General features: G+C 38.0%; 2 protein-coding genes across 3 annotated transcripts in view; one reads left to right on the top strand and one right to left on the bottom strand.

Annotated features, from left to right (window-relative positions):
* iglon5 (IgLON family member 5) overlaps window positions 1-14,134 on the top strand; it is a 409,655-nt gene extending 395,521 nt beyond the window's left edge. The window contains exon 9 of the transcript XR_014200698.1: window positions 14,124-14,134. The gene's annotated coding sequence lies outside the window, so the exon portion shown is untranslated. The remainder of the gene's footprint in view (window positions 1-14,123) is intronic.
* ago1 (argonaute RISC component 1) overlaps window positions 1-21,232 on the bottom strand; it is a 39,473-nt gene extending 18,241 nt beyond the window's left edge. The window contains exons 1-9 of one of the 2 annotated variants that reach the window (XM_082150070.1): window positions 20,815-21,232; window positions 12,297-12,483; window positions 7,972-8,092; window positions 7,169-7,350; window positions 4,862-4,998; window positions 4,632-4,766; window positions 1,565-1,676; window positions 415-562; window positions 219-338 (exon numbers count right to left, since the gene is read on the bottom strand). In XM_082150070.1, coding sequence (XP_082006196.1) covers window positions 219-338; window positions 415-562; window positions 1,565-1,676; window positions 4,632-4,766; window positions 4,862-4,998; window positions 7,169-7,350; window positions 7,972-8,092; window positions 12,297-12,483; window positions 20,815-20,839 — 1,167 coding nt within the window. In that variant the 5' untranslated portion in view covers window positions 20,840-21,232. The remainder of the gene's footprint in view (window positions 1-218; window positions 339-414; window positions 563-1,564; window positions 1,677-4,631; window positions 4,767-4,861; window positions 4,999-7,168; window positions 7,351-7,971; window positions 8,093-12,296; window positions 12,484-20,814) is intronic. The other variant, XM_082150071.1, reaches the window with a different exon arrangement.
* Window positions 21,233-22,515: the final 1,283 nt, after the last annotated feature.

The raw sequence follows: 22,515 nt of genomic DNA, 5'->3' as shown, positions 1-22,515 counted from the left end.
CCATTGAAGTCCATTCTGTGTAGAAAAATCCTGGAATGTTTTCCTCAAAAACCTTAATTTCTTTTCGACTGAAGAAAGAAAGACATGGATATCTTGGATGACATCGGGGTGAGTAAATTATCAGCAAAAATTTTTTGGAAAGTGAACTAATCCTTTAAAGCACCACTAGCCAGTGCTGGCTATATGTAAACCTGGCCATGTTTCCCACATGCACTCACCAGTCTGCTGATCTCCTCCTGTCGGTCTGGTGCTGATCTCGCTGTGGCTTTGATCATGGTGGAGGTTTGATTATCTGTCAGTTTCTTGATGCACCGCTGCCCTGCTACAATGTTGCACACCTACGAGAACAGCAGAGCGTATAAGAACAGAGACTGTGGTCTATGGCCATCACAGCGTGAGGATGACAGGACTCACCTCCAGGGGCAGGTAGGTGTGTTTCTGCTCCTGGCCCACCTGTAGACAGGGCAGGTGCGGGTATTTGAGCTGCAGGTTGTACTTCTGCTTGAAGTATTGAGCCACGGTACATTCTACCGTCTGTCCGCTTTCAAGCTGCAGGGGAAACCTGGCGACACGATTGAAAGGATCAAGAGTTAAATCCAAATAGACAGTTATTTTACAAACTATTTGACGGCAGAAAACTCGGATGCACTTCATTCGGATACACATGTAAGTGTATGTCGCACATCAATGTTAAACATGCAAATAACAATGTTAACCCAGGGTTTACTCGTGCACAATGTGAAATTAGTGATGCACCAAATTTTCTACCGAATTACTGAAACCAAAATGAAAGATTTAATTTAGCCGAAAACCAAATAATAATCATTTAATCACATTTATCAATGCTCAAATAAAACTGTTGCATATAAACATTTAAATTGCACACAAGTACATTTTCAAATCAACTTTTTAATAATATGAATTCCAGTTTGTTGTTGATATATAGATATTTAATCTATATAGAACTCTTTGGTTCACTGCAGTTTTAAGGAAAAAGTACTCGGCAATAAAGTTGACTTATGATTTTTTACATGGTTTGTCTTAAAGCATATCGTTAGCCTCATAGCATAATTGCCTAAGTCATTTTTTAGCCAAATTGTGATATCTGCCTAACTTTACTGTTCTACCACTGCTGCATCATCCTGCCTTTCTGCCTAAAACATTGAAATATGACTTAGGCAATTATGCTATGAGGCTAACGATATTCAAAACACCAAATAGACATTTAAACAACATTAAAAGCTTGCTTTTCATCACAGGGGGAGCTTATATTTAGCAAAATGCTCCTAGAGTTATTTAAAGAAACACTGATAACACTGAAATGCAGTTAAAAATACAAAATCTGAGAAGCGCTAATTAAACGTCACCATTTCGGGTTATGATTTCGTCCCTCCAAAACTGTTTTGGCCATCACCGTAAATTCATTTCCTGACAAATATTTTCAGTTGCATCACTATGTGAAATATCAAAACTAACTCAAAGAATGAACATTATGAAAAATGGATCAAGTGTGAACTCCCATATGAAAATGACACTATTGCTCTGTTCCCAGAACTATACTCACGTTTGGTGACTAGCAGGGCGACGCGTGACGTTACAGACGCGGTACTTCCTTTTCATTTGACCACAGTGCGTGACCTCCACCTTCAGACCTGGAAATGTCCACCGGAAACAAACTTAAGCAGCATTAATAAGCTTATTATGGCTATTGTTATATGAGGATTTCAAAACAACAGCAGCTCAAACTACAAAACTAGATTGCATGCATTATAAATCAAACAAATCTGTCTACACTTCAAGCATTCGGTTTAATTGACGGACACCTCGTTTCTGTTTCTGTCATGCTGCTCCTCTAGCCAATTTATTTTACAGTTCCCTGCACCAGAACCTGCATCATTTCAGCATTTCACCAGTGTTAGAAACTGGGCGGCACTCACAGACACAGCAGGGTAGCAATTACAGTCTTCAGTATAAGACTAAAAAGAAGGGCTGATCCACAATAATTCCCTTTGGAATGCTTGATTTTGTTTTTGGGCTCTGCCAGAATAGGTTTTCATGCTTGAACGTTCAAAAACACATTATTATCCCATATTCTCCATTTTTGCAGCTCCTCTCTTCCCAGTCTGTCAGTAACGCTCTGTTTAGTTCCTGTCTCTATGAAGCCCCTCCCTTTGAAAAGCACACTGTGCTCTGATTGGTCAGCTGGAGCAGTGTGTTGTGATTGGTCGAGCGCTTCGTGCGTGTTTGGGAAATGTCCCGCCCCTTACCACAACCGCCAGTTTCAACACACTGGCTAACTCAACCAGGCCCCGCCCCTTTATTCTGCGTATGAAATATTTAAATGAGGAATATTGTGACGTGTTTGTTCCCGGAAGAAACTCAAGACTACACTGGAGGCGTTTCAGGGAGTTCAGAAACACTGACACTGATATAGAGAATAACTCCCGCTGGAGGGACTTTGCAGACCCTTTTTCATGCTCAAATAGAAACATTACACACACAGAAGAAAGATGAACAAGTAAAAAAGCATTATAAATCGATTTCTGTATAAAAGCATGATATCAAAATGACTCATCCAATTCAATTTGACAAATAAATTACAAAGCAAAGCCGTGGCGGGATGCTGAGATCATCCAATGACCTCACCTGATCCTTCATCTCATACTAGCAGGGGTGTAAAAGCACACATTTTTTCACGAATGCAGAATTGTTTTAACCACTGCACATGTGTGCGGAGTAAACATTTAAAACTCTCGAGTTTCCCACTAGGATGGGATAATACCGTTTATATCGATATACTTTGAGGCGAATGCATCTGAAAAACAATAAAGGATACAGAGTGAACTGCTGTGTGAGAAGTGCATGATCCAAGTTATCCTAAACATGAGATGTGCTTTATATGAAGTGCTTCAAACTCACTCATAACCATACAGTTTACACTCGCCCTCCTGTCAGATGTGTGTGCCGTTAAATGATTAAAGTCAGCATGAACTTGAAGTTGCGCTAGTCTTTTCTTCTCTATTGTGACTGTATATCTGAGTGAAATGCTTCTAGAACAAGAACAAATGTGGGCGGCGCTTAATTATGTCCATGGGGAATTGGTTGCATGGTTGTGGTTTGCTATTGGATGATCTCATGTGATTGACAGGTTGCCCCGCCCTCGTCATCAGAGAAGAAAAGAGCTGCAAGAGGGAGGGGGAGATATTCTGATTCAAGAATATGAGAAACGGATAAATCATTAATATATACTACAGTATTCCATTAAAAAAAAAGAAAGAGTTGTCATTATTGATTTCATGGTGACGCACTCGTTTTCCTCAGTGAATAACTCATATCTTACGCTTTTATCTGTAAATGTTAGTATTTCCATTTTGCATAAAGGCTGCAAGCGAACTTCACTGAACGAACGCTGGTGCACGTCAAAAAAACAGAGTGCATCAATAATATACATTTTGTCAAAAAAATTTGCCTCCAAAAGTGGAATCACTTTAAACCTCTTCCCTTTTTTCCAACAGCACCATAAACTGCAGTATGAGGAGTGTGTTGCATTGGATGCAGCGGTATTGGCAGACCTTTTTTTACTTAAAGACAGAGCCATAGTTTTTTTTTTCAGTAAACCACTGCTTAAAAAATTTTTTTTACGTTTTTCCCTTCGCCTTACCGAAAACATACCGAACTGTGACTGGAACCTGCATATACCGAACCACTAGACATTTTTCTGATGGCTGTTATCATGCAGGTGCTAAGGTGTTGCCAGGTTATTTAGTGTGATTGTTAGAGTGTTGCTAGGTAGTTGCTAAGGTGTTGCCAGGTTATTTAGTGTGATTGTTAGAGGTAGTTGCTAAGGTGTTGCCAGGTTATTTAGTGTGATTGTTAAGAGTGTTGCTAGGTAGTTGCTAAGGTGTTGCCAGGTTATTTAGTGTGATTGTTAGAGTGTTGCTAGGTAGTTGCTAAGGTGTTGCCAGGTTATTTAGTGTGATTGTTAGAGTGTTGCTAGGTAGTTGCTAAGGTGTTGCCAGGTTATTTAGTGTGATTGTTAAGAGTGTTGCTAGGTAGTTGCTAAGGTGTTGCCAGGTTATTTAGTGTGATTGTTAGAGTGTTGCTAGGTAGTTGCTAAGGTGTTGCCAGGTTATTTAGTGTGATTGTTAGAGTGTTGCTAGGTAGTTGCTAAGGTGTTGCCAGGTTATTTAGTGTGATTGTTAGAGTGTTGCTAGGTAGTTGCTAAGGTGTTGCCAGGTTATTTAGTGTGATTGTTAAGAGTGTTGCTAGGTAGTTGCTAAGGTGTTGCCAGGTTATTTAGTGTGATTGTTAGAGTGTTGCTAGGTAGTTGCTAAGGTGTTGCCAGGTTATTTAGTGTGATTGTTAGAGTGTTGCTAGGTAGTTGCTAAGGTGTTGCCAGGTTATTTAGTGTGATTGTTAGAGTGTTGCTAGGTAGTTGCTAAGGTGTTGCCAGGTTATTTAGTGTGATTGTTAGAGTGTTGCTAGGTAGTTGCTAAACTGTTGCCAGGTTATTTAGTGTGTTTGTTAGAGTGTTGCTAGGTAGTTGCTAAGGTGTTGCCAGGTTATTTAGTGTGTTTGTTAGAGTGTTGCTAGTTAGTTGCTAAGGTGTTCAGAATGAAGGAGAACCCCACCTTTGATCTCCTTGGTGAAACGGACCCTTTGCGAGTCAGTAAGTGTCTTGGGCTGCTCATCAATGTTGCGGATGTCCAGAACTTCACACATGAACTCAATGACAGGCTGAGCTTTATAAAAGGCCGTTGCAGATACTGAAAAGAAAAATGGAGTTTGTATATTTAAGTACAAAACATTGACGTTTCTTGACATTAAATAAGTGAGCAATCAAGAGAAAAAAAAGTGTCACCGTCGATGTTAAGCATCATCTTCCACATGGCTGGCCGAACAGACTGATGGAAGCCGAACCACACCTCCCTGCCTCCTCCCAGAGGATGGTAATATCCTTCAGGAGGGGAAAAGAAGGAGCGTCCCACTGGAGTGTACCTGCAAATGAGAAAGATGGATGGTTCAATAGCTCCACATCTTACTGTGGTGTGTAATATGGCTGTGAATGTAAAAAGCAAAGTTTTAAAGATCAAAGTGCACGACAAATAGAGTCACTGTCTCCCAAAAGAAAGAAGCTATTCTGAATTGCCTAAAAAAGCAGCTTGTGGAAAGGAGGAGTTTAAAGAGACTGAATCCTTTATCAAACCATTTCAGACACTGTGAGAAAAGAGCTGATGCTGCAGTGTTTTACTAAGTGTTTTATTAAAGTGCCCTTGGATGCATGTAAACTTATTGTAGGAGACTCCAAAACAAAATAAGGAGCCTTTAAAATAGCAGAATAGGTGCATTTTAAAAGATTTTAAATAATAGGGCCCTATGAAACATAAAATTTTTCCAGAATTAATTAAAAATTTTCTGAATTTATGATTTAATACAAATGTATCATTAAAAACAGCAATCAAGACAAAAATGTTTTAACTATTTGATTAATCTTTTAAAATGTAACTGAAATGTTTACTGATAACACTAAAACATGGTAGAAAAAATGTGTGCTATTCCTTGGAACAAAAAGTTTAAAACATATTAATAATAATAATTTTGCACTTGAAAATTCCTGGACACTAGTACATTTTGTGATTCGATTAATTATACAGCATTAATGAATTTTTACAATTTTGTCAAATTTCATGACATTCCATTACTGCATTCCATTACTGCATTCCATAACTGCATTCCATAACTGTATTCCATAACTGTATTCCATAACTGTATTCCATTACTGCATTCCATTACTGCATTCCATAACTGTATTCCATAACTGTATTCCATTACTGTATTCCATTACTGTATTCCATAACTGTATTCCATAACTGTATTCCATTACTGTATTCCATTACTGTATTCCATTACTGCATACCATTACTGTATTCCATTACTGCATTCCATTACTGCATTCCATTACTGCATTCCATTACTGCATTCCATTACTGTATTCCATTACTGTATTCCATTACTGTATTCCATTACTGCATACCATTACTGTATTCCATTACTGCATTCCATTACTGCATTCCATTACTGCATTCCATAACTGTATTCCATAACTGTATTCCATTACTGTATTCCATTACTGTATTCCATTACTGCATACCATTACTGTATTCCATTACTGCATTCCATTACTGCATTCCATTACTGCATTCCATTACTGTATTCCATTACTGTATTCCATTACTGTATTCCATAACTGTATTCCATTACTGTATTCCACACAGTAAATTCCATTTTCACGACTGGATTCCGTGATTCTGTCTGCATTTTCTGTATCGCTGATTCATATTCGCATTGTTTTATTTAGTGCCATGTCAGCATTCAAAGCTATTTTCATGGCAAAAAATGTAATTACAAAAATACAAATATCATATAAATACAATAAAAACCAAACAAACAAAAACAGCAAGTCATATTATACAAGATTTTTAAAATTAACATATGATAAAAAAAATCCAAAACCTTTTCAGGCATAATCTCACTAAATAAGTCCTTAAGCGAGGAAACTTCATAAAAGAGCATTCTACTAGTATTAAAGGGATAGTTCGGCCAAAAACGATATTAAACCCATGATTTACTCACCCTCAAGCCGTTCAAGATGCATATGTCAATCATTTTTCAGACGAACACATTTTTTCAGTTATTTAAAAATAACTACGAACGACGGTTCCTACGCTACGTCCAACGTCATACGCCGGCATCCATCTCCCGTGAACGCGCGTCGACCGTTGCCGGAAGCCAGTTATTTTCATTTATAAAGTTTTAAATATGTATATTTTTACGACAAAACCGCACGGATTACCCTCAGAAGGCCTTCGTTTATCCCCCTGGAGCCGGATGGATTACTTTTGTGAAGGATGCATGCACATGTTTGGGACTTGAAGGAGGTGGACCCCATAACTTGACATTATAACCACTGAAAGATCTAAGACATTTTCTAAAATAACTGAAAATGTGTTCGTCTGAAAAATGATTGACATATGCATCTCGAACGGCTTGAGGGTGAGTAAATCATGGGTTTAATATCATTTTTGGCCGAACTATCCCTTTAAGTCCCTGTATGGCTGAGATCATAGGGCCAGGTTGCCTGTGCCCTGTAAGCCCATGCCCAGCGTACCTCATGGAGGCCAGGTGTCTCATGGCCACGTCGAGGGCTTGGACAGATTCCAGCGGGACCTGCAGACGTCCACTGACCAGCGTCTCCTGCAACAGCCTCCACGACACCTTCGCCAGCCAACGAATGGACACTTTAAAGATGCGATCTTTCCCCTCTCCAGGGATGGTCACCTCGAAGTCAACCTATGATGCCCAGAATGAGAATAGTAGGAAATTACACTGATTACAATTAAGGCTAGGGAAGGCTTGGCGATATTCATGTCATGTTGCTTTGAAACTGATCAATGAGTTTTAGAACTGATTCATTAGAACAGGCTGTTTGAAACTAGTTTAATGAATTAGAAATTTAAAAGGTACACTATGCCCTCTAGTGTTTAAAAAACCAAACTGCATGCATTTTGCAGAAGAACATTGTTTTGGTTGTGCTTGAGCACTGCGTGATGAATGTGCTTATCCTACTGCTCCTACTAGGCTTAAGAGATATAACCAGTTTAGATGGAAAGATCTCAAGAATGGGAGAGTGACGCATGTACACAATTGCCCACGAAAACCATCCCGTCAGGTCTTATAATAGGGTTACCATAGTGAATCAGGGCAAGACAAAAACACCTTTTGGAAGAAGGAGTGATGTATATTGACTCATTATTTAAATTGTCCGTTTTGAACAAAATAAGTTACATAGTGTACCTTTAATAGCCAAATAAAAGCACACATTGGCAATGTTGCTAACATTTCACCAGCAACCATCATGAATACATTGCGAATCGCATTCTCAACATCTCATCAATTAAATCCGTTACATACCTTTTCGCTGCCTATAGGTAACGCTAAAACAGTGTAGATATTCTTCTTCCCATCGTACACTGGCTTTCGGTCACCAAAGAGCTGCGGTTTGAAATGTTGGACCATGTATTCCACGACCTCCCTGTGAAGAGTCACATTTAACTGTGATTACTCATGTTTCATAAAACCTGATCAAAACATTAGTTTGTGATAATGACCGGCTGAATGTACCAGATCTACACAACCACTGCCAAATATATACATACACATACATGGACACACATAGCCATTCAAATGTTTTGGATTTTAAAATATTTGTGAAAGAAGTCTCTTCTGCTCACCATTTGTTTGATCAAAAACACAGTAAAAACAGTAATATTGTGAAATATTATTACAATTTAAAATAGCTGTTGTCTATGTGAATATATTGTAAACTGTAATTTATTTCTGTGATCAAAGCTGTATTTTCAGCATCATTACTCCAGTCTTCAGTGTCACATGATCCTTCACAAATCATTCTAATATGATGATTTGATGCTCAAGAAACATTTCAATTATTATCACTGTTGAAAAGAGTTTTTGTGGAAACTGATACATTGTTTTTTTTATACATACATCTATTCCTCAAGGAACAGAAAGCATTTCTTTGAAATAGAAATCTTTTGTAACATTAAAAATATCTTTAGCCTACTGTCACTTCTGATCATTTTAATGTCCTTGCTGAAGAAGAGAATTAATTAAGAAAAAAAACGTTTTGACCCCAAACTTTTTAACTGTAGTACAAAATATGATTTGTGTAATAATAATAATAATAATAATAACAACAACAACAATAATGAATTCTTTCATTTATAATTTTTTTTTTTAAATGAGTGTATTAAACCAACATTTTAAACCCAATTTGATTTACAAAATTAAATTGATTTGATTTATTTTTTAAATTTTTTGCATTTAAATACGAGTTAAGAAAAACTCCTTAAAAAAAGTAGTGGACAAATACTTAATATTTAAATCAATACTTATATAATCTTCTAATCAAAAACATCTGATGAGCTGTAACAGGCGATGTCGCTGTGTAAATGAAAACATGCTTTTCAGATTATTTGCATCCTTTTCTGCCTCAAAAAGTGGGTCCAAAAGCATTGAAGCGCCTCATGCAGAAGTGCATATCTTGGCTCATCCGCGCACATGCAGTGGCGACGGCACGAAGACGTCACTTTTCACACTCATCCTCACACTTGTGCAGATGCGTCAAGAATAAACCAGGCTTAAGTTGTATTTAACTCAGCAGGCAGAAGGCTTAGCTGAACTGAAATACAGTTGCGGATGAACAGGATTCAACCGTTGTCTGTGCACGTCTACCACAACATTTGATCTTACAACCTTTTCAGGGGAGAACAGGTTTCTTTCAAGGTCACTTTACGTGAGTGAGGTAACTGGCCCTCGCCACAGCGAACCGTGCAAATCTGCAGGGTTTAACTCTACTGATCCAAACGGTTTTAGAGAAACAGCTTATAATAGGGGAACCTTCATATTGAGGAAAGACTAGGAAAAAAGCTAGCTTTTATTTTCACATTTTCAGTTACCATTCAAAATTTTGTTTCATTTTTAATCATTTTGTTAGGTGCTTTAGTCATTTTTTACAAATATTTATATTTTAATTTCTATTTACTTCAAATTATTATTTTTCATGTCATTCTACCTAATTCCAAATTAAATATTAAAAATTAATATAATAATATAAATATAATATTACAAATTCCAAAATAACTATTATATGTATTTTATATTCTTTTTAGCACTGGCAAATTAATTATTCGTGATTAATCGCATCTAACAGTTTGTGAATATATGTGTCTGTATATATATATATATATATATATATATATATATATATATATATATATATATATATATATATATATTTATATATATTTATTATTTTATATTGTTGATACACATACATATACATATTTACATATATATTAGTGCTGTCAAATTGATTATTCGTGATTCATTGATTGTAAAATAAAAGTTTGTGCTTATAAAATAAGTGGGTCTCATTCATGAAACATTCGTAAATATACGAGTAAATATGTGAGTGATTTGCATGTAAAGAGACCTTCCCGAAAACTCTTCTCCTGATTCACAAATACTTCGTAAACGTCAGATGTGATAGTGAAATGTGTGTGTGTGTTAATGAATTCCAATCAGTCGTAAATGGGACGTGCGTGCACGCTCATTCTCAATTACCATAAATCCCGCCCATTAAATCCGACTGACAACTATATATGGGCATCATATTATGACACCAAACGAAGGATTTCAACATGTCTTCTCAAAAGCGAATGAAAAAGAGAAAATTGAAGTTTTATTATCAGAAGTTCATTCAAAACGCCACATTTTATTTTCAAGGGTACATAGTGGCGTATCAGGTCCTAAAAAAAGGAAGCTTGGCAGCATATATTACAGATGCAGTTAATGGAGTTTCATCTGTTAATCGAACAGTCCCAGAAGTGAAAAGAAAATGGTTCGACATGAAGCTTGACTGCAAAAAACGAATTAGTTCACTTCGAAAAAAATCTCATAATAAAAAGAAAAAGAAAAACCGTATGTAATTACTATATATAATATTTTTTCAAAATGCTGTGTAAATATGTACCCGATTAAAATGCAGCCTTATTATTGAGCAAAACGTTCGGATGTTAAACGCACTATTTACGCGTGGCTGGGAGCAGGTGGAGATTTCTTTCGTACCAACAAACATTTGGAAAATACGAACATTTTAATGAATCCGAAAATTTACGCCAGAACCACTTTTCACACGATTTACACAAAAATCCCTTCTGCTCGTGTTTCATGAATGAGACCCTATGTGTGTATAATATACACTCACCTAAAGGATTATTAGGAACACCATACTAATACTGTGTTTGACCCCCTTTCGCCTTCAGAACTGCCTTAATTCTACGTGGCATTGATTCAACAAGGTGCTGAAAGCATTCTTTAGAAATGTTGGCCCATATTGATAGGATAGCATCTTGCAGTTGATGGAGATTTGTGGGATGCACATCCAGGGCACGAAGCTCCCGTTCCACCACATCCCAAAGATGCTCTATTGGGTTGAGATCTGGTGACTGTGGGGGCCATTTTAGTACAGTGAACTCATTGTCATGTTCAAGAAACCAATTTGAAATGATTCGAGCTCTGTGACATGGTGCATTATCCTGCTGGAAGTAGCCATCAGAGGACGGGTACATGGTGGTCATAAAGGGATGGACATGGTCAGAAACAATGCTCAGGTAGGCCGTGGCATTTAAACGATGCCCAATTGGCACTAAGGGGCCTAAAGTGTGCCAAGAAAACATCCCCCACACCATTACACCACCACCACCAGCCTGCACAGTGGTAACAAGGCATGATGGATCCATGTTCTCATTCTGTTTACGCCAAATTCTGACTCTACCATCTGAATGTCTCAACAGAAATTGAGACTCATCAGACCAGGCAACATTTTTCCAGTCTTCGACTGTCCAATTTTGGTGAGCTCGTGCAAATTGTAGCCTCTTTTTCCTATTTGTAGTGGAGATGAGTGGTACCCGGTGGGGTCTTCTGCTGTTGTAGCCCATCCGCCTCAAGGTTGTGCGTGTTGTGGCTTCACAAATGCTTTGCTGCATACCTCGGTTGTAACGAGTGGTTATTTCAGTCAAAGTTGCTCTTCTATCAGCTTGAATCAGTCGGCCCATTCTCCTCTGACCTCTAGCATCAACAAGGCATTTTCGCCCACAGGACTGCCGCATACTGGATGTTTTTCCCTTTTCACACCATTCTTTGTAAACCCTAGAAATGGTTGTGCGTGAAAATCCCAGTAACTGAGCAGATTGTGAAATACTCAGACCGGCCCGTCTGGCACCAACAACCATGCCACGCTCAAAATTGCTTAAATCACCTTTCTTTCCCATTCTGACATTCAGTTTGGAGTTCAGGAGATTGTCTTGACCAGGACCACACCCCTAAATGCATTGAAGCAACTGCCATGTGATTGGTTGATTAGATAATTGCATTAATGAGAAATGCATTAATGCGTGCATGTCTGTGTGTGTATATGTATATATATATATATATTCTGTAAATACTATATACACTGTATATATACACACATATATTATATTTGTAAATATTATAAAAACTTTTATGTTAGATGCGATTAATCGCGATTAATCTATTTGACAGCACCAATTATTTTATATTATATTTATATGACATATTTATATGGAGTCAAAACTCCATGCTGGTGAAAACTCCTCAGGAATGACTGTGGGCGTTTGAGGTGACGGGGCGTTTACCTGTTGACCCGCCGAGGACACTTGTCAGGTTTGATGTCCACTTCATAGTGGAACACGTCCATTTTTGGGATCTCCACCTCAAAGTAGTTGGCAAGCAGCTTGATGGGTTTCCCGACGGTGCCCATGCCCGGCCGGCGGGGCGCCTGGAACACCTGCTGCAGGGGCGGGGGGTACGGCCCGACGGGCACTGAGAGAGACAGAGACATTTACATCTCAATCAGAGACCGCTACTTAAACATTTCACTAACTTCATAAAGAACTTTACAGCGATGACTGAAAGAGAACAGATAAAGATCATATTAAGAGAGGGACAGACAGCAGATATGTGTCGATGTGCCACAGCCTGAGAGACAGCAGGTGAATGTGTGTGTAATGTGTGTGTCTGACCTCAGTGTGTTTCCCTACTGTCCAACACAGTGACCCTCAGTAATGTGTGTGTGTGTGTGTATGTGTATATGTTAAAACACTGTGGTATCAAATGTTCACACATTCTAATTTGTTACACTGTTCATTTAAATTTAAGTGATGTTATAATATTTTATTATTTTGATGTCTTTATTATTGTTCTATGTATTCCAAGCTTTGGCAATATTTTATTATTTACAGTCATGCCAATAAAGCAATTTCGAATTTGAATGAGAGAGAGAGAGCGAGAGAGAGAGAGAGAGCGAGCAAGAGCGAGAGAGAGAGAGAGAGAGAGCGAGAGCGAGAGCGAGCGAGCGAGAGAGAGAGAGCGAGCGAGAGAGAGAGAGAGCGAGAGAGCGAGCGAGAGAGAGAGCGAGAGAGAGAGCGAGAGAGAGAGATAGAGAGAGAGAGAGCGCGAGAGAGAGAGAGAGAGAGAGAGCGAGAGAGAGAGAGAGAGCGAGAGAGAGAGCGAGATAGAGCGAGAGAGAGAGCGAGAGAGCGAGAGAGAGAGAGAGAGAGAGAGAGAGAGAGAGCGAGAGAGAGAGAGAGAGAGAGAGAGAGAGAGAGCGAGAGAGAGAGCGAGAGAGAGAGAGAGAGAGAGAGAGAGGTCATTAAGCAGATAGAAGGTTATAAGAACGAGATACGCTGAAAGGAGGGAGTTCAGGGGGAGTTTGGGGGATTATGGGACTAGAAATATGGTGACAGGAGAGTGTATGGAAACGGGACAAAAGCAGGGAAAAGGAACAAAGAGGATGGTGACTAAAACGGGAAGGGGGTGGGAAGGCAATATGAGGAAAAAACGAATAAAAGAAAGTTGGGAGGATGGCGGTAATAGTAAACTTAAGAGTGAACTCAATACTAGAGCTGCAATCCACAGCACTTATGACAATTATTACTCATTCAATAATCAGTTTTCCAGGACTTTCACACCTTGTCCTACAAACAATGTAGTATATATATATATATATATGCATGCTATGACCACAATCGCATTAGAAGTGTATCACAATATATATTTTTTTGCTGCTGGAAAGTTAATAAAAATGCTTAATATTTCAATAAGAATGTGATTTGTAACCAAAAGATTTGATCATTGATAAGTACATTGTAAATCATTATGAAACCTCTTTCGAACTACTATTTTAAAACAGTTCAATCACTTCTGATTGGATGAGATTGTAAAGAAGCTGATACACAAAACGATGTGTATCATACTGTAGATGCACATCAGGTTAATACTATATTAATGCCGTAATCTACAAAACAGAAACAGACTTTTGGACCCATCCCAAAGCAAACCTGCTTCACTGTAAATAACACAGCATCACTGTTTCATCGGTCGGGCCTGTGTAATGTTAAACTGGTGGCGACTCCTGCAGTGATGCTGTGCTTTAGGACACCTCGAGAAAGAGTCTGACAGAGTAATAATAAACAACACTATAAATAATACGGTAACATACAACCAGGGCTTGACATTAACACACACCAAACGCGTGTGTATTTCAGCAGTGGTGTGTGTAAAGCACTCACTCCTAACAGCTACTTTGTGGGTTGAAATCGATTTATATCTACATTTTTCAATTGCAGTCTTTTAAAAAGGCATCTAAAAATAAAAAACTAAGTGCAATCTAATGTTGTGCAAAAATAGAACTTTTTCGATAAATATCCATACTGAACTATCTGAAACTCTTCCGTAGCTGCACGTCCTCGCTCTCTCATCTCTCCGACAGCGAGTTACACACACACACCCGCCTCTCCTCACTCACTCACTCAATATTGTTGGTGTTACAGGGCTTGAATTTTTCCGTGGTATTGCGCATAATTTGACTCATTCCTGCATATTTTGTGCTCACACCCAAAGTGAGCGCACATAAAGCCGCCTCTCAGAACAAAATTCAGTTATTTTGCGCTGATTATTGCGCTTAAACAGTCAAATACACACACAATAATGTCAGAATGCTGGTCTTGGCGAGTATTCACGTATGTTTTATGTGAACGTAAACAGTTGAGACAGAAAACACACGTGTAACAGTAGTGGATCTGTGTTTCCGGTCTTTATGGCCTCGTTTACACTGTCAGTGAAATGTGACCCAATTCCGATTTTTTGCTCATATGTGACACAGATCCGATGTGTTCTATGACCGTGTGAACAGGGAAAAACGCATGCATTCGGATATTTCAAGATCGGTTTCAGGCCTCATATGTGGAAATAAATCAGATATGTGCCAATGCGACTGTCATGTAAACAGGCAGATCGGATTTTCTGAGGCATTAGGCGACGTCTCCGCGGTTTAATGACGAGAGAAACCCCGACGTGCTTCTAGGAACGGATGACCCGACGAAACGTTGTGTCGTCATAGGAGAGGAATGTGAAAAAACGTTGACATGACATATTGTCGTACACAACAAAATTTCGGACCGACCGCTCCTCGTTAAAGCCAATATTTAAAGCCAATATGCTCCCACCAGTCCTGAGATCTCTCTCACACACAATAATTGAAGCATGTGTGCAATGATGGCACTTTTCGTCCTCCTTCGCCTCAAAATCATGGTGATGTTTGGCGAACTTCGCATATATCACAGAGCTAGCATCAAGCATATTTCGCATCCGCCCATCTGTGCAAGATAATTTAACCCTTTAAGCATGCGCAATGTTTCAGATAGTATGGCAAGTGTACACACATGAACCGGATATGGGTCACAGTTGCAAGAACGTGTAAACGGATGGTAAAAAAAAAAAAAACGAATAAAGCAGGTAACAAATCAGAATTGGGCATCAAGACCTGCAGTGTAAACGAGGCCTAAGTGACCGCAGCCTAGTATATCTTCTGCAAAATTATGAGATAATATTATAAAATATCTATATATGGCAGTTTTTCCCATGATATCGATGTCAAAACTGTGACCAGTGAAAACGCTGAGTGACTAGTAACATAAAACCGCTAGCCACAGTGGCTGGTAAGCAAAAAAGTTAATGTCCAGCCCTGCTTATAGCTAACCATATAACCCAAAATACTGATCAACGTTTAAAATGGAGAAGAAAAGCTGTTGTTGTTGTCAAAGGTTCTGTGTCCAATCAAACTCTGCTTTGTTTTGCTGGAAATGTATTTGTCACTTTGCTAGTCCATTTGGACAGATGTCAACGGTTGCGTCACCCGCCCTCACTCTCAAAAACTATAAACATCTACACAAGATCAAAGAAAATACATTTATAATGAGAATAAACTCGGTTTGTTCCAAAGGTAAATCACTGGCTGCTGAGAGCATGACACATTTACAATTAAATACACGTTTAGAAACCAATACTTAACCAATACACCAATACTTTTACTATTAGTATTGTAGTATTTGTTAATATTTTAAATTAGCTTTAATTTTTATAATTTATTAGTTAAAATTTTTATTTATTTTTTGTAATTCTGCTTTGCGCTTTTGTCATTTTTATTAGTTTTTTACTATTTATCTTTTTTCTCGTTTAAATATTTATTTCAGTTTTATTTTTAGTAATTCAACTTAAATGTACTTAATTTCAGTTAACTGCCAAGGAAACGTTTACTAAGTTTAAGTTTTTCATCTAACATTTATATTTTATTTCAGCTATATTTCAATAAACGCTTTGTAATAACAAAAACTGCTGATGTCTGTGCAGGCATGGTGACTTTAATGCATTTCAAAGTTTGATTATAAAATTGGCAGGCATGGGTAATTTTTTCATGTTGAGATACTTTCAACTTTTGATAAGTTGAGACAGACAATAATAAGTCATTCTACAGCTTGTGATGCTTTCAAAACATTGATCTGATTGAGTTTCAGTTTAGAAACCAAAATTGTTGATTTTCCTATTGATTCTGTGTCATGTTAATAATTTTGAATATGGTCTGGTGTTATTTTAGTATTAATATTGTAGTATTTGTTCATATTTTTAGAGTCTGTGTGATGTTAATAATTTTGAATATTGTTGGGTCTGGTCTTATTTTAGTATTAATATTGTAATATTTGTTAATATTTTTAATTAGCTTTTATTTATATATTTTCAGTTTAAATTTAAATGTATTGTTTACTAAATTTTGCTATGTGCTTTTGTCATTTTTATCAGTTTATTTTTTATTTATCTTTCTTCTCATTTAATTTTTTTTTTTTTTAATTTTAGTTTTAGTAATTCAACTTAAATGTATTTAATTTCAGTTAACCGCCAAGGAAACGTTTTCTTAGTTTTCCCATCTAATATTTATATTTTATTTAATCTATATTTCAATAAACATGAAGAATTTGTAATAGCTTTGTAATAACAAAAACTGCTTATGTCTGTGCAGCTTTTCAACTTTTCAAGCATTTCAATGTTTGATTTTAAAATGGGTATTTCTTCATGTTACGATACTTCCATCTATCCCATTTTGAGAGTTGTGTTGAGTCAGACAATAATAAGTCATTCTATAGCTTGACACTGTGACGCTTTCAAAACGTTCATCTGTGACACACTCGACACAACAACACTGAAACTGAATCAACCAATGGCAGTGAAGGGAATATTTGGGAAACCTGCTTAAAAAAACTGTTCAGTTTGCTGATGCTATACTGGCACAGAAATTACACACGCCAACATTTTGTGTACTTGCGGATGATAAACAGTTTTGTTAGCATGTTGATGTCCAAAGTCCAAATCTGCATCCCGAAACAAAACTAGCGCTAGTCTAATGAGTCGACGCCTTTAACCTCTCTGTCCATGACGAACACTCCCTCCATCATAACAAAGACCCCAGCTGCCCTCCTCTTCACACCGGGGGGAAGGAGAGGAGAGGAGCCACATCAGCACACACAAACACAGGGGCCCCAAAACATTCCCAGCCTCACCATAGCAACAGAGGAGCAACACACATTGTCATGGAGATCAGGAGAACCAGGGATACGTGGGGGTTTGGGGAGAGCCGGACCTTCGCCTTATTCATCGTATAGTGCCAGCGAGCACCTCAACATTACACCGAGACAAGGTCATCAATCTTATCCCACACGGCCAACTTTACAGCTCGCCTATGATTTAAGAGCGCTTCGGAAAACTCTCGCTCGCTTTCTCTCGTTGAGGAGATATACTCTGCTAAAGTCCTGATCAATGTTGCTGAGCATGTTCTTACACCAGTGCAAACGCAAGCAGCAGCAGATGGCCAGAGCTGGAGCCAGATCTCAAGAAACCAGTAAACAATGGCAGCTCTCTTCTAGGGATGGATATATATAGAGATATAGATGGATAGATGATATACTTGCTGCTAATATAAATCTAAGCATCATTATGAATAATGTGCAGTTTATATTTGCCCATTATATTTACTAAAAGCAATATTTACTATATTATTCGCAATTATTCTGCTGGGAATATAAAGTTATTTTAATGCAATTTAAACTTGAGTAGCAAAACTTTGTTAGAGTTGGAACTTTAGATTAATTTCTGTGCATCAGTTGATCTCAATGAATCAAAACTTAAAACTCTTAATTTACCACTTATTTTGTTTCTGCATGCCATTTTTTATTTACCAATTTTTTAAAAAATGCACAAAATGTTGATGTTGAAAATGTTAAAGCAGTGGAAGACATTGATTTTTAACTAAATGATAGTGCTTCTCACTGAAAAATTAACTTTTTAATGCCATTTCAGAGCAAATACATGAATATAAAGATGGTAACCCTTTACAATAAGTTCCCATTTGTTAATGTTAGGTAATGCATTAACTAAACTGACAATTAGCAAGACTTTGGTTACAGTATTTGTTCATTTTTGTTGTTCGTTTATGTTGTCTCAGGTCCACTTTATAATATAAACATTTGACTTTAATAATATATTAGTAAATGTTGAGATTAACTAAGATTAATAAATGCTTAGTTCATGTTAACAAATGGAACTTTATTGAAAAGTGTTCCCATATATTTGGCAAAAAAACAAACATTTGGCCATAGCAAAGAAAGCAGATGTGAGCAGAGCCGTGACACAGAAACAGAAGCAGTGTTTTGGCATGGTGCTGACTGGGTTAGTGCTGGATGTCCTGCTGTTGAGGGCTCAAGACCATAACGCACTGAAGTGTGTACGATCCACAGAGACGCCACCTGGCCAGTGTGTGACCCTTCCCCTGCCACTCATTAATACAGGCCACTCTCAGAGTCAGAAAAACTACAAAATCAAGACCTTTTGGTCTTGCAATGCCATTATACAAGACCAAAGCTATCATTTTAAAACGAGTTACTGAAAAGATATTGCAATGACAAAAGTTCATTCATTGTAAGGGATACAACTTTCACTATAGCATCACCAAAATGAATTGCAAAAATGTTTGTTTTCAAACAAGCTTCACAAGCCCACCTGCCATTGGTCAGACAGAAGATAGTCCCACACTATTGGTTGAGTCAATTCAACAGTCTATGTGTGGAGCAGTCAAGTCATGTCAGAAATATCGTATTTACGATTTGAACGCTCATGAGCGCCACCACAAAGATGTAAATATGAGTGGGAAGCTCGGGATTTTCTTTACGCCCATGAGTCAGTGAGAAACAAGACAGAAATCCACTATACTTCGGTATTTAGCAGTGACATTGTCAGGATTTTTTTTAAATTTACAACACACTATAGCATTTTAATATAACAATAAAAAAAAAGTAACTATAAAGTTTACGGTGGCTTCATAAATGAACCTAAAGCAAAACACACCTGATGCACATTCTTTGTTCTTGATTTTCTATGAGTAGAGTTTAAAGGCACACTATGCAAGATTTGTACCTTACTATAACAGCTTCGAAATCATTTTGATGGTAAACGAACATTTCAGACGTGAATCATGGCAGAGTCGACGAAGAAAACGAAGAAAGCGCGGTCGGAAGAGTGCAGAGACGGCTCTGCGTGAGTGGTATTTACTTCAGTAATGTTAAACACGTACTCCACAGCAACTCTAGGGGGCGCTGTCTAAGAAAAACGGAAACTGCATAGTGTGCCTTTAAAAACCTTGCTGTGTTTTTGTGTAGTTAATTAAGAGAAGGTACACCGCCATCTTGCTCTGACGAAAGGGACTTGAACGCACCTGATGTTGTACACACGACTTCCCAACTCTAAAATACGAACTTGAATGTACCATGATGATAAAAATAAAAATAAATAAAAAAAGTTCTAAAAGTGTCACAAAGTCACACTGTTTCAACATACAAATGCCTCTGTATATTAAACTGGGCTAGAAGTTTATATTTCAACACTGACCAATTACAGAAAATGATCAGATTAGCTATTAAATCCGTTCCTGAAAAAAATCATTTTAAATTAATAAAAAAAAAAAAAAAAGGTTAATTTGTACATGCTGCCAGGCTCAGATTGAAGAAAGTTTGATCTCCAAGTAAACTCTTTAACATAAAGAACTGTAACATGACAACTATGACCTGGAATTTTTCAGAATTGTGATTTTACAGTTTCCTTACATTTCCTAATTTTCCACATTCACCAGAAACTCGGAACTAAAACATAATTTTGCACATCCAATGCAACATCTTGTGAGTCAAATTGACAACTTCCTTCATCTGCATTTAAAGATGCCCTTCTTTGAAACGGTGAATAATTTATCAACCGAATGTCTCTGAAAAAAAATAATCAAATCTTATTCCCAAAACCCACTGCAGCTGCCAGGCCGCTTTTATCCCTCCTAATATAAATCATTTATCTGGTCATAAGCCGTAAAGTCTTGAGCATTTATACTGTTAATGGAAGTGAAATTGGTAACATTGGCCTGAGCCATATTTTAGCAGGATCAATAAAGACCCCTGGGGTCACTTTCCCCTTCTGCATCTGCTGAAGGCGGGCTTCAACCTCATGTCTTCCCACGACCCCTGACCTGGGACAATCTCTCATCATTTACCCCTTATACACAGATCAGTTATCCTACACTGAACCAAATACATTCATTTCCAGGTATCATCTAGCAATGCACATTCTAAATGGAACGTTACAATGTATCATTCCATAAGGAAACAATGTGGAACGTTAGAGTGTTTCATTATAGAGGGATTCAATCTGTGCAGCGATAATATCACGGGTAAACATTGTATCATTTCAAAAGCTTCACAAACAACTTAAAAGAACCGAACCCACCAGCGCCAGATGGTCCCGGCTCCATCCCATCCACTGAGCCACAAAGGGTTCACCAAAGTCCCGATGCTCAATCTCCACGGCGCCCGGCCCTTCAGGCTGGAAGCGTCCCCGACTTCCAGCCTCTTCCCTGGGCGAGAGGGATCGTCTCCTCCGCCGCTGCTGGAGCCCCAAACCCGCAGGAGTTGAGAGAGAAACAAAAGCTCCTTAGTTCGGATCCCGAATGAGCCTCTCCTCCTCCGGGCTCTGTCCGTCCGTGGCTGGCTGGTGCGGGTCGGGCTGCTCTGCTTCGGGGTGTTGTTCCTCCTGCTCACCGTTCAAGCTGGATCCACCAGCGGAACAAAAACGCTCGCCCCGTCCGTCCGTCCGTCACCCCCCCACAGCCCGAGAGCCCGTTCTTCTTCTTCTTCTTCTTCTCCTTCTCCTCCCACTGCTGAGATTCTTGTCTGTCTGCTAGTCTGTTTTGTGTTCGCCCTCTAGTGTACGCTTCCCAATCCCAAAAAAATTGAATCCCAATTCCAATTCATTCATTTAGAACAGAGAGGAATGCTGGCATAATGCTTCCTGCATCCTACATCTACACACTATATACTACATACTGACCACCTTTTATTTAAAGTCCCCATGAAATCAAAATAGAAGCTTTTAGTATAATTATATGTTACCCCCTTCATTATAAGCAGCCGCTGAAATCTGTTTGTTCACACATTTACTATTTTCAACATGGTGAATGGCACATAATGCACTATGGGGATAGGAAACGATTCAGACAATGTAAATATGCTTTCCATTGGGACGAATGAAGTCTGGTTTCACGTTAGAGTCACGCGAATCCGGTCCAGAGACGCGATACACAGAGCGGATCATATGATCAAGTCGATGCACACCAGAAAACGCATTGGATCCATTTGAATTCTGTGCAGAAAGCTTGTATATTAAAGCGATATGGAGGAGATTAGGGGGAAACTGCGGCTTTACCGAGCTCAACGGTTCTGCTGTTCGATATGTCCCGCCCTGTCTTGTGTTCTCCATACCCCCTCCTGTTTCAGTGGAAATTGTCCAATTGAATAACGAAAGGGACTTTAGTGAGCCTTTAAGTCTAGCGGTGTCCGAAAAAACTCACTAATCCTATTTAGTACACTATATGGGTTGCGTATGGAATTTCCTCCTTATAAGAAAAAAAAAAACTTTTTTAAATGATAATTATGACATACAAAGTCATAATTATGGCATATGAAGTCATGTTTATCAGATGAAAATTTGAATTGATGCCACACTAAGCCGAAATTATGACATAAAGAGTCGAAATTATGGCATAAAGAGTCATAATCATAGTCATAGTATTTATGGCTTACTTTACTTTATCTCATAATTTCAACTTTTTTATCTATTTATTATAGGTCAAAACTATTACTAGTCATGATTATGACTATAAGTCTTTTATAGTTTCCGACTTATTCATGTCATAATTTTAACTTTTTCATGTCATAACCATGACTTAGTTTGTTATAATTATGATTTACCAAAGCATGGTTTTTTCTCTCTCTTATGTGGCAGAAATGGGCTTCCATAATTCCGTAATTACATAATTTCCAAAACTTCTCCAGGCAATTATTTGCAAATGCATGAAATGTAAACGACTTAAATAGGCCTATATAAGGTTTATGCTTCAGATGAAAAGAACTAGACTGTTTATTCTATACA

This window comes from Leuciscus leuciscus (genome assembly GCF_965113295.1).
Source record: "Leuciscus leuciscus genome assembly, chromosome: 20".
Classification (NCBI taxonomy): Eukaryota; Metazoa; Chordata; class Actinopteri; order Cypriniformes; family Leuciscidae; genus Leuciscus; species Leuciscus leuciscus.
The sequence above is the reverse complement of the archived record's forward strand: the minus strand, read 5'-3'. Positions and strand labels throughout refer to the sequence as shown.